Raw genomic sequence first — 12,286 nt, forward strand, 5'->3', positions numbered from 1 at the left:
CATATATATATATATATATATATATATATATATATATATATATATATATATATATATATATATCTATATATAGATTTACATACTTTTAGAAACAAACTTTACCTTCAACTAAAAGCAAAAAGTGAAGGATAGAAAAGGTATAGAAAGGGGGATGGCGGGTGGGTAACCTGGACTGCAACAGTGAAAACACTTGAACATCTACATTTATGGTAAGTGTACACAACTGTACTATGTTCTTCATGTTTCACTGTTGCAGTCATTATATTTGGGTAGAATCCCAAAGCTATGGGTGAGCGGATGAAACAAAATAGCATTAGGAGCGGCTATAAGGCCCTGCAGAACTGCAGTGGCAAAGCCTGTCCTGGATTTAGAGACGAGAGGCAAATGATAACGCTTTGTGAAGGTATGAACAGAGCTCCAAGTAGCAGCTTCTAGAATGTCTTTGGTTGGAACTCCTCTGAGAAAGGCTGCTGAGGTAGAGGCAGCCCTGGTGGAGTGTGACCTGCTTTCCTTTGGCACAAGTTTACCATGGTGCAAGTAGCAGAAACGAAAGCAGTGGCTTATCCACTTAGAAATAGCCTGCTTTGATATAGCCTTCCCCTCTATTCCTGAAGCAAATGCCACCAGTAGTTGCTCAGACTTTCTTAGAGATTTGGTCCTGTTTAAGAAGAATCTTAGTTGTCCGTGTACGTCCAATGAATGCAAAATCTACTCCCCCTTATTCTGCGGATTTGGGTAAAATGTTGGCAGGTGAATTGTTTGGTTAAGAGCCACACTGGATACCACCTTAGGCATAAAGGAAGGATTGGTCCTGAGGGACACCCTGTCCGGGTAAAATGTAATAAAAGGCTCCACAGCCATGAGAGCCTGTAGTTCTGAAACCCTTCTTGCTGAAGTGATTGCCAAAAGGAAAGCTGTTTTCCAAAATAAAAACTTTATATATCCGCAGTAGCTGCTGGTTTAAAAGGAGACAGTGTGAGTTTTTCCAGCACAAAATTGTGGTCTCATGCAGGAGTTGGTGATCTTCTGGGAGGCCTTAAATTTTTGGCCCCTCTAAGACACTGTTTTAGCAGGGAATGAGAAAAGATGGGAGGGCTCCATGTTGTAATGAGCTGAGATGGCAAAGGCATGGATTTTTATTGAAGAAAAAGATAGGCCCTTGTCAAGCATCTCAGTCAAATATTGTAAAATCTGAGGGATATTTGGTTTTGCTGTGTCCGTTCCTTGTGCTTGGTTCCAAGCACAGAATCTCTTCCATTTATCAGCATAAGATTTTCTAGTACTAGGCCTTCTGGGTTCCAAAATTAAATCCATCACAGATTTACTGAGAGGTGTTGTTTGAATAATTACATGATCAGCCATGCTGCAAGGTTCAGGGATTGGAGCAGAGTGTGCAGAATTTGATTGTTCTGCTGAGACAGTAGATGAGGTATCTGAATGAAGTAACAAGGAGGGAATTGAGACATATTCCTTAGAGTTGGGTACCAGTGCTGGCGAGGCCAGTCCGGAGAAATTAGGATCATTTTTGTTTTTTCCTGTCTGACCTTTAGTAAGACCTTGGAGAGAAGAGGCAGAGGGGTAAAGGCGTAGATGGATAGGTTTTTCCTACTGAAGGATAAGGCATCCACTTTCCATGCTTGTCTGTGATAAGTCCTTGTGCAGAATTTGTCCAGTTGATAATTTTGGGGAGAGGCAAATAGATGTACGTCTGGGCTCCCCTATTTTTGTGTTACCAAGCTGAAGATTTGTGGATCCAGTTTCCACTTGTGTGGGTCCATAACATTTCTGCTTAGATCGTCTGCCAGAGTATTTTGTTTTCCTGGCAGGAACTGAGATTGAAGATGTACTTGGTAAGTCAAGGCTGTGCTCCACAATGCAATGGCTAGCCTGCAAAGGGGGGTAGGAATGTGTACCCCCTGCTTGTTTATGTACCACATAACCATGGTGTTGTCAGTCTTTATCAGTAGTTGTCCTAGATGAAGTAAATCTTTGAAGGCTATCAGGGAATTCTGAACAGCTAGCACCTCTTTCTGGTTGATATGCAAATGCATTTGTTTTGGGCTCCATATGCCCTGAATGCATCTCCCCGCCAGGTAGGCCCCCACAAGCATAGTCTGATGCATCTGTAGTTAGGGTTTGGGTGGCAGGGGGTAGAGTGAAGGACAGCCCCTTGTTTTGGTGACATGTCTCTGCCCACCAAAGAAACTCCTCTTGTAGGCAGGGAATGAGAGGAATCATTGTTTCCAGACTGTGACAATGCTAACTCCATAAACTTTTTAGGTACCACTGAAGTTTCCTCATGTGCAGGCTTGCATATGGAATTAGTAGAATGCAGGATGCCATGAACCCCAAAGCCTGCAGAATTTGTCTTGCAGATAACTGGATTTTTGTTGCCATCTGTTTGAAGTATGTAGTCAGTTGCCTTTGGCTGTCTGGCGTAAGGTAAAGCCATCTGGGCAGTTGTATTCAAGCTTGCACATAGGAATGTAATTTTTTTGAGAGGGTACCTGTTGTGATTTCTTTTCGTTTATTGTGTACCCTAGGCATGTTAGAAGCCTTTTTACAAATGCCAGATGTTGAAGAAGAATGTCCTTGTTCTCTGCTTGAATGAGACCGTCGTCCAGGTAAAGATAAATTTGTATGCTTCTTTGTCTGCAAAATGCAATTACTGGTGCCAGGCACTTTGTAAAGACAAGGCGCAGCAGATAAGCCAAAGGACCATGCAGAGAATTGGTAATGCATAAAACCTGCCATGAAGCGTAGGTATCTTCTGCATGATTCCCTTATTGGGTTATGCAGGTATACCTCTTAAGTCTAGAGTCACTAACCAAGCGTTCCTGCCCAGCATAGGCAGTAGCTGCTGTGAAGTCAGCATTTTGAATTTTGTAATGTCCAGGAACGTGTTCAAAATCGATAAGTCCAGTCTTGGACAGCAGGCATTGTCTTCTCTGGATATCAGGAACAGTCTTGAATAAAAACTTTGTCCTTTTTCGTGTTCTGGTACTGGTTGAATAGAACCCATATCCATGAGGGACGTAACTTGTTTCTGAGCCTCTGCCCATTGAATTTGTGGCAGATCTGTCCAACCGTTTGGAATTGGCAAAGTATGGAAACAAAATCTGTACCCCTGGGATACTATGTTTAATACCCACTTGACCTGGGTAATTAACTGACAATTTTGAGTATGAAGTGCTAATTTTCCCCCCAAGGGGGCTGCCAAAAGATAAGTGCTTGGTGATGGTAGAGGGAAGTCACTTGAGACTGCTTACTGTAGGGTTGTGCTTGGTTTCCTCCAGGATTGGAGGTGGAGGCACCCCATTGCTTTGACCTGTAATAACCCTGTGATTGGCATCTAGCACCTTTTGAGCTCCTGGATTTGCCTTGACAAGCTCTGTTGGACACAGGAAAGGACCAATTTTTAGCAGGTCAGTGCCTACTGAATCTGGGTGGCTGCACTTGCAAGAAATCTTTTACAGTTTGCATAGATTTAGCTTTGTCTTCCATTTTCTTTAAAACCTCTTCTGCCTTATTACCAGAGTATCATGCTGTAAAGGGGCATCCAACAATTTAGCTTTAACATGATCAGGCAGATATGCTCCTTGAGCCAGACATGCCTTCTAATCACAGATCCAGTAAAGTACAGTTTTGTACCTACCATAAAAGTAGATGTTCGAGGGCTATTACAGCTGCAGTAATCACATATGGGTTTTCAGCCGTCAGGCGGTCCCTCGGACGGCCGAATTCCAAAGTCTTGGTCCGGCGTCGGTTGTTGTCGCGTACTCTTCTGACGTCAGGAAGGCTAGAGTACATAAGACACAGCCGACGTCATCTTCTTCAGTCTTTCTTGCCCCAGATGTCAGGTGCCCCCAGAAGGAAGGCAATACATAAATAAATCTAATCCATAAAAGTAAGCAAATAATACATAGCAGGATAACCCAGTCAGCAGGTATGAAGAGGTATTCAGACCCCAAGGTCTTACCAAGTGGGGAAGGAGGGTGGGAAACCTGTACTGCAGCTGTAATAGCCCTCGAACATCTACATTTATGGTAGGTACAAAACTGTACTATGTTCATCGTGCATTACAGCTGCAGTAATCACATATGGGTAGAATCCCAAAGCTATGCATAGGGTGGTAGGTACTATACGGAACTGGGTTGAGCTAGAATGCCCTGCAAAACTGCAGTGGCAAAGCCTGCTCTTGTTCTGGAGTATAAAGGCAGATGGTAGTGTTTTGTGAAGGTATGTACAGAACTCCAAGTGGCTGCCTCCAAGATATCTTTAGTAGGCACTCCTCTGAGGAAGGCTGTAGAGGTGGCTGTGGCCCTAGTGGAGTGAGGTCTGATACCAGTAGGGACAGGCTTTCCATGATAGGAATAACAAAAGCGTATGCAGTGACCAATCCACTTGGAAATGGTCTGTTTGGTAACAGGTTTCCCTTGACCCCCCACAGCATAGGAACGAGGAGTTGATCTGATTTTCTGAAGGATTTGGTTCTGTCCAAGTAATAACGTAGCTGCCTATGGATGTCTAAAGAGTGTAGCAGCCTTTCCCCTTTGTTTTGAGGGTTAGGGTAAAAGGTAGGAAGGTGTATGGCCTAGTTTAAGGCTACCCTAGATACCACTTTAGGCATAAAGGAAGGGTTGAAACCCTGTCCTGATGGAAGATGAGGAATGGCTGCACCGCCATGAGGGCCTGTAACTCAGAAACTCTAAGAGCTGAAGTGATGGCCAGTAGAAAAACTGTTTTCCAGGACAGATATTGTAATTCTGTTGAAGCAGCAGGTTCAAAGGGAGGTAATGTCAATTTTTCTAGTACGTAGTTAAGGTCCCAAGCTGGCACTGGCTGTTTCCTTGGAGGTCTTATGTTCTTAGCCCCTCTGAGGAACTGTCGTAGGAGTGGGTGTGAGAATAAAGGAGGATCCATGTTGAATTCTGCAGAGATTGCTGAGGCATGTATTTTGATTGAGGAAAATGAAAGTCCATTGCTCAAAAGTTCAGCTAGGTACTGCAAAATCTGAGGTAGGTTGAATTTTCTAGGGTCCTGCCCTCGTTTTTCATTCCAACAGCAAAACCGCTTCCATTTTGCGGAGTAAGCTTTTCTAGTAGATGGTCTTCTGGCCTCCAAAATGACATCCTGCACCTCTTTGGAGAGTAGAGTCCGATGTGATGCTAAGGAATTTTCCATGCAGCGAGACTGAGAGTTTTCAGCTGACTGTGTAGGGTTTTGAAATTGTTCTGCGTCAGCAGTAGAGTGTTAGAGGCAGGGGCCACGGAGGAGTGTGTGTTAGGCTCCTCAGGAGTGGATACCAGTGTTGTCTCGGCCAGTCTGGAGCAATCAGTATCATGCTCGGCTTGTCTGTTCTTACTTTCAAAAGTACCTTGGGCAGAAGAGGTAGAGGTGGGAATGCATAAACTGACCAAGTTGTCCATCTGAAGGAAAGAGCGTCCACTTTCCAGGCCTTTGGGTGGAAGGTCCTTGAGCAAAACCTTTTAATTGATGGTTTCTGTGGGAGGCAAAAAGATCTATATCTGGCCTCCCCCACGCTTGAACAATCTCTGTAAACACCTGTGGATGTAGCTTCCATTCGTGAGGATCCGTCATATGTCTGCTCAGAGTGTCTGCCAGTGTGTTTTCCATTCCTGGCAGGTACTGTGCTTGAAGTTCTATTTGTCTTTCCAGAGCCAGGTTCCAAAGAGTCATGGCTAGTCTGCACAAGGGGTATGAATGAGTTCCTCCTTGTTTGTTTATGTACCACATTACAGTGGTGTTGTCTGTTCTTATGAGCAGTTGTCCTGGATGCAGGAATTCTCTGAACGCTGTGATTGCATTTATTACTGCCAGCATTTCTTTTGATTGATGTGAAGGTGCTTTTCTTTTGGGGCCATCTGCCCTGAATGCACCTGTCCTTCATGCGCCCCAGGCGTAGTCTGAGGCCTGTGGTTATGACTTGTGTAGCTTGAGGCTTGCAGAATGGGAGGCCTGTGTTTACTTGGCATGCTTGGGCCCACCATATGAATTCCTTTTGAAGACAGGGAATTATTGGAATCACCGCTCAAGCTGTGACTGTGTTGAGACCATAGATTTTTAGGTACCATTGAAGTTTCCTCATGTGCAGCTTTGCATGGGATTAGAAGAATGCAAGATGCCATGAATCCCAGAGCCTGCAGGATTTTCCTTGCAGTAAGCCTGGTACTTTTTGCAAGTATTTTGAAGTACTGAGATAATTGCCCTTGTTTTTCTGGCGTAAGGTAGGCCATCTGGGTGTTTGTGTCCAAGTTGGCACCCAGGAAGGTTATTTTCTGAGAGGGTGTTAGCTTTGATTTCTCCTTGTTGATGGTGTATCCCAGAGAAAGCAGTAACCGTGTCACATATGCCAGGTGTTTCAGAAGTATGTGTTTGCTGTCCGCTTGGATCAGGCAGTCGTCCAGATAAGGGTAAATTTGTATCCCTTGAAGTCTGCAGTATGCAATCACTGATGCCAGGCACTTGGTGAATACTCTGGGCAGTAGATAAGCCAAAGGGCAATGCAGAGAATTGATAGTGGTTTGAACCTGCAAGAAATCTGAGGTATCTTCTGCAACTTTGTCTGATTGGGACATGCAGGTATGCCTCCTTGAGGTCCAATGTTACCAGCCAGAACCCTTGCCCAGCATGGGAAGGAGTTGCTGTAATGTGAGCATCTTGAATTTTGGCACGAGAAGAAATGTGTTTAGGATGGATAAGTCCAGTATGGGTCTCCAGTCGCCTTTTCTTGGCACCAGGAAAAGCCTTGAATAAAACCTTGTGCTTGTTGGTGCGTAGGTACCTTTGTATAGCCCTCATGTTTAGGAGCTTTGTAATTTGCAGTTGTGCCTCTACCCTTTGACTTTGTGGTAGATTTGGCATGCCTCTCATTTTTGGAAGAGTGTGAAAATGGAATTTGTAGCCTCTGTTTATAATGTCCAGAATCCATTTGTCTGTTGTGACAATATGCCAATTGTTTGCAAATACTGCCAGTTTCCCTCCCAAAGGTGCTGCCAGTTGAATTTTGCTTGGCATGGAAATGAGGGAGTCATTGAGTCTGCTTCCTGTACTGTTGTGCACTGTCGTCACCACCTCTTGGTGCTGGAGATTGCCATTGTCTGCCTCTATAGGGCCCTTGCTTGTCCTCTGCCCCTTCCGCCTATATCTGCCTCTTTGGGGCTTGTCAGTGGCTGGAAAGGACCAGTTTTTTGAAGGCCAATTCCTGCTGAACCGTGGTGGCTGGACCTGTAAGAAAGCTTTGACAGTTTGCATAGATTTTGCTTTTTCTTCCATTTTACGTAATATATCCTCAGCATTACTACCAAAAGAACATCCTTATGTAAAGGTGCATCCAGAATTTTTGCTTTCACATGGTCTGGCAGATTTTGTTCCCTAAGCCATGCATGTCTGCGAATGACTGATCCGTAGCCTGCTGGAGGCCTCTAGGGCATCATAACCACATTGTAAAGTGTGCTTACCCACTTGCTCTGCACTATGCATCATATCCTGCAACTCTTTTATATCTGGTTGTTCAGGTTGTGACATTTTGGTCTTTAATTGTGATAACAGGAATTGTTGATATTTAATCATATGAAACTGGCAGTTTAAGGCCCTCATGGCTAGGGTGGCCGAGGTATAAACCTTCTTACCCCACCTTTCTAGAGATCTAGATTCCCTTTCCGCAGGAAGTGGATTCTTGGCCGTGGAGGCCTTAATTCCTTTAGGGCCTTGAGAAATAGTTTCAGGGTCTGCATTATGGCCTTTGTAGAGGAACTGATGAGAATTAGGTACTCTGTAATACCTATCCGGCTTAACTGGTGCAGGAGGCAGAGAATCAGGATTAAGGCAAGCCTCCGAGTAAACATCATCCAATACCTCCAAAACAGGAGGAATAGCCAAAGGTCTATGCTGAGGTAACCAGAGAAATTCCCTAAGCCTTTTCTTGGAGTCTGAAAAGTCTTGGCCTTCCCAGTGGAAGTGCTCTCAAAGAGTGTAAGGTTTCAAAAGAAAAATCCTCAGGGGATACAGAAGGAATAGACTGCTCTGCATCCTAATCCTCGAAAGGGAATAAGAGTGTTCTTCAGCATCAGAATGATCTGATAATATGGATCCCTGGTCAGAAGAGGGGAATCCTCCTCACTCTGGGTCTCTTGTCCGAGGGGCCTGGGAGCCTCTGATAAGAGTGATAAGGTCCTCAGCCATTTTAAGCATGTGTTTTAGGCATGGGCCCAGGTGATGGGCCTTGTGTAGCCGGCCTAGCATGGTGCCTGGCTGTTTTGGATTTAGTGAAGGCCTTGATAGAGAAAGATGATGAAGGCCTAAATACACCATGGGTGGATGTAGATCTATCCACATTGGCAGGCTCGACATATGCAGGGGCTTCGGTTGTAGTCTGGGAAAGGGCTGAAGAACCAGCGGTCTCGGTACAGAAGACCCCGCCGAGGAGTGTCGCCGGTACTCAGGGACTGCAAAGGCGCTCACTGAGAACCGGACCACGTGGAGCCTGCTTCGTGGTGTCGGTGGAGACCGCGTCCTCGCCTGGCGGTCCTTTTGCGCTTTTGGGCAAGCGGTAGTCGGAGTATCCGAAGACATTTTATAATTAAACGCTTTACCAAAAAGTGCTGGGCAACTCCCGACGCTGATAGTGCTTATTGAAGGTAGCGCAAGCGACAGCCCGAGACGCCGTGGTCTGGGCCCAAACAAGGTATGCAAAGGGAATGGAAATCCTTATGCGGTATTTGCTTCCCACAAGAAATACAATTATTAACTTTTTCTGACATCGGTCTGAGGCAAGAAAAGATTCCCAACGGGTACTTAGCTTTAATGAAGACTTCGGTTCCAAAATTTTTCGTAATTCAGGAGCTGGCCGACCGGCACTTGCAAACTGCTTCTGCTTCGGGCACCGCGCGGCAAAAAAGACTGGAGAAGATGGCGTCGGCTGTGTCTTATATACTCTAGCCTTCCTGACGTCAGAAGAGTACGCGACAACAACCGACGCCGGACCAAGACTTTGGAATTCGGCCGACCGAGGGACCGCCTGACGGCTGAAAACCCATATGTGATTACTGCAGCTGTAATGCACGATGAACATCTGCAGCCCTGCAAGAGGCCTCCAAGGAATCAAAACCACATTGCAAAGTATGCTTTCCAGCCTGCTCTGCTGCATGCAATAATTCCTGTAATTCTTTATTTTCCACACAGTCACAAATCAACATCATTTTCTGTTTCAATAAGCCCATAACATGCTGTTGATATTCAAGCATACGAAACTGGCAGTTTAAGGCCCTAATTCCCAAAGTTGAATACGTATAAATCTTCTTTCCCCATCTATCCAGCGCCCTGGAATCTCTATCAGAGGGGGTAGGATTTTTGGCTGTAGAGACCTTTACACCCTTGGGACTCTGTGAGAGAGTTTCAGAATCAGCAGCAGGACTTTTGAATACAAACTTGTGGGAGTCAGGGACTCTGTAATATCAGTCTGGCTTACTAGGAGCCGGACGTAGGGAATCAGGAGCCATGCTTGAGTTCGAAAACACATCATCCACAATGTCTAATACAGGAGGTATAGCCAAAGGCTTATGCTGAGGAAGAAGAAGGAAATCCCTAAGCCTTCTTTTTGATTCAGAAAAATCCTGACTCTCCCAATGAAAATGTTCCCTTAAAGTATGCAAGGTTTCTCCAAAAGAATAATCCTCAAGATGAGATGCAGATGGGATGGATTCTTCTGCATCTGAATCCTCATAGGGTGGTACAGAAAATTCCTGATCAGAAGAGGAATCGGAAGAAATAGAAACCTGATCTGAAGATTCATAGTCAGTGTCTTGCCTAGGCCTCTTAGCAGGGGGGGGGGGGGGTTTGGGAACCCCTGATCAAGGTAATTAAATCCTCAGCCATTTTGATCATCTGTTTTTTAGGCATGGGGCCTGAGCACGTGGCTCATGCGTTGGTTTTTTTAGACTTAGAAGATGTTTTTGGTCTTGTATTTGAAGCTGGCGTCAGTTTTATATAAAAATGTTGAGGCCTGAAAACACCCTCAGAAGCCAGTGCCTGCTCAGCGGCTCCAGACCCATCCAAGGGAGACACATCTGAGAATCTTGCGGCATACCGGACTCCGCATGGGTCTCAGTAGAGGCCTGTGACTCAAAAGAAGCGGGTATCAGGGGCTGCGAAAGCACCTCACTGAGTACCGGCGAACCGGTGACTGGCTTAGGAGAAGCTTTGTCGGTTTTGGACCTCGACGGCCTGTCTCTGTCTTTTTCTTTGCGTTTTTTGTGAACTCCGGTAGTCGGATTGGTAACAGACGACATTTCAGGTTAATTAAATCTGGATCCAAAATATTATGAAGCAAGAATATACCGATGCTTAATTGTGTGTTGGTTAAATCTAGCACAAAACCGACAGCAAGACACGTTATGATCTTGGCATAGACAAAGAATACAGTACAAATGAAAATCCTTATGAAGTACTTGCTTCCCACAAGTAATGCAATTATTAACTTTTACTGACATCGGTAAGGAGCAATAAATAGTTAACACAACGGGGTACTTAGCTTTAGTTGCAGATTTCGGTTCTGAAACTTCAATGCGAAAATTTCAGGAGTCGGCCGAACAGCACTTACGAACTGCTTCTGCTTCGGGCACCGCGCGGCAAGAAAAACTGAATAAAATGGCGTCGGCTGCATGTTTTATACCCCTGATGACCTGACGTCATGGAAGAGGAGACAGCAACTGACGCAGGACCCAAGACTTTGTTATTCAGGCCGACTGAGGGCAACCTGCCAGCAGATTACCCAAATGTAATGACTGCAACAGTGAAACAGGAAGAACATCTATATAATCACAGCTAAAAAAGTTCCAAAGAAAAACACATTCAATATAACAAAGCTATTTTTCCAAGCAACAGTCTGGCAAATTTTACTCTGATAAGCAAAAGACTATTGTGCTGCAGGTAACTCTTACAGCATTAAAAAAAACAGAAGCAAAAAAGAGACACTAACAGAACAAAAGCTTGCTTATAAAAGCCCACCTTTTTCCATTTAGTGCCTGCAACAGTTTGCGTCCCTTATAAGAAAAGGGATCACAGGAAGGGAAAGCCAACACCCAGTCAGTCACCTCTACATTCCACACTCACCTACTTCACATCAGTACTTCACAGATTAGGAATGGTAGAGGGATGTGTACATCTCTACTCTACATGTTATAGAACTTTTTCTCCAGTAGATACAAACCACAGCAGACCAAATCACCTCCCTCCCTTCCCCAGAATGGGAAAGCTGGATTTGGCGATTCAGTTGCATACGTCCATGCCAACTCCAAAGACACACTACATGACTCCAAATTGTCTGGGTCACATTTAGGGACTTAGCCCTTTGTAAAATGGAGCACGGATAAATTAAAAAACTTTCAAGCTATCACCAGATGCACAATTAACCTATTAATGTAAGAATTACCGGTACAGCAGGCTGCATGGGACCAGCAGGAGGCATATGAGGCATCATCATTCCTGGCATCATTGGTGGCATCATTGCAGGCATCTATAATTAAACAGCAAGTTACTAAACATCAGAAAAAATTTCAAGCAATTACTACATGACCATTAGAACTCTTAAAAGCATTCTACCAATACGTGCAGTTCGTTTGAACAAGTTTGCTGTGAATTTGCTTCATTTGTACAGCTTTTGTTAAGGTACACATGTAAAACTTATGAAGGGAGAGCACCATTCTTGATATTACTCTGGAATATGATTTCATTTTGCAGCATAATGCCTGACTGAAGAAATACAGAAATTTTACCTTAGGATAGGGCACATGTCAGGACATCAGGCATCGCTGAGTCACTGAAAAAAGTTTAAAAACTGTAGGGTATTATTGAGTATTTTTACTGAAATCTTTATGTGAAGTATCAGAAAAAGCAGCACACACACCATTCTACTTAAGGTAATTTAAAAAAAGTAAAACAAAATGATAAAAGCACACATCACATATGTATATGTATGTATATACATACATGCATACACACACACATATATATATATATATATATATATACATACATAGATATCTACATGTACATATATACACATATATATATATATATAGATAAATACATATAAGAACATATATATATATATATATATATATATATATATATGTACATATACATATATATGTGTGTGTGTGTGTAGATATGTATGTATGTATGTATATATACATATATATATATATATATATATATATATATATATATGTATATATATATATATATATATATGTATATCTATACA

At 43.6% G+C, this 12,286-nt stretch overlaps 1 protein-coding gene across 3 annotated transcripts in view; it reads right to left on the reverse strand.

Annotated features, from left to right (window-relative positions):
• Window positions 1-12,286, reverse strand: part of PRPF40A (pre-mRNA processing factor 40 homolog A) — a 3,102,395-nt gene that overhangs the window by 3,019,360 nt on the left and 70,749 nt on the right. For all 3 annotated transcript variants that reach the window (XM_044074905.1, XM_044074903.1, XM_044074904.1), the window contains exon 2: window positions 11,453-11,536. In XM_044074905.1, the coding sequence (XP_043930840.1) occupies window positions 11,453-11,536 (84 nt within the window). The remainder of the gene's footprint in view (window positions 1-11,452; window positions 11,537-12,286) is intronic.

This window comes from Protopterus annectens, chromosome 6.part0 (assembly GCF_019279795.1).
Source record: "Protopterus annectens isolate FY-2018-M chromosome 6.part0, PAN1.0, whole genome shotgun sequence".
Classification (NCBI taxonomy): domain Eukaryota; kingdom Metazoa; phylum Chordata; order Ceratodontiformes; family Protopteridae; genus Protopterus; species Protopterus annectens.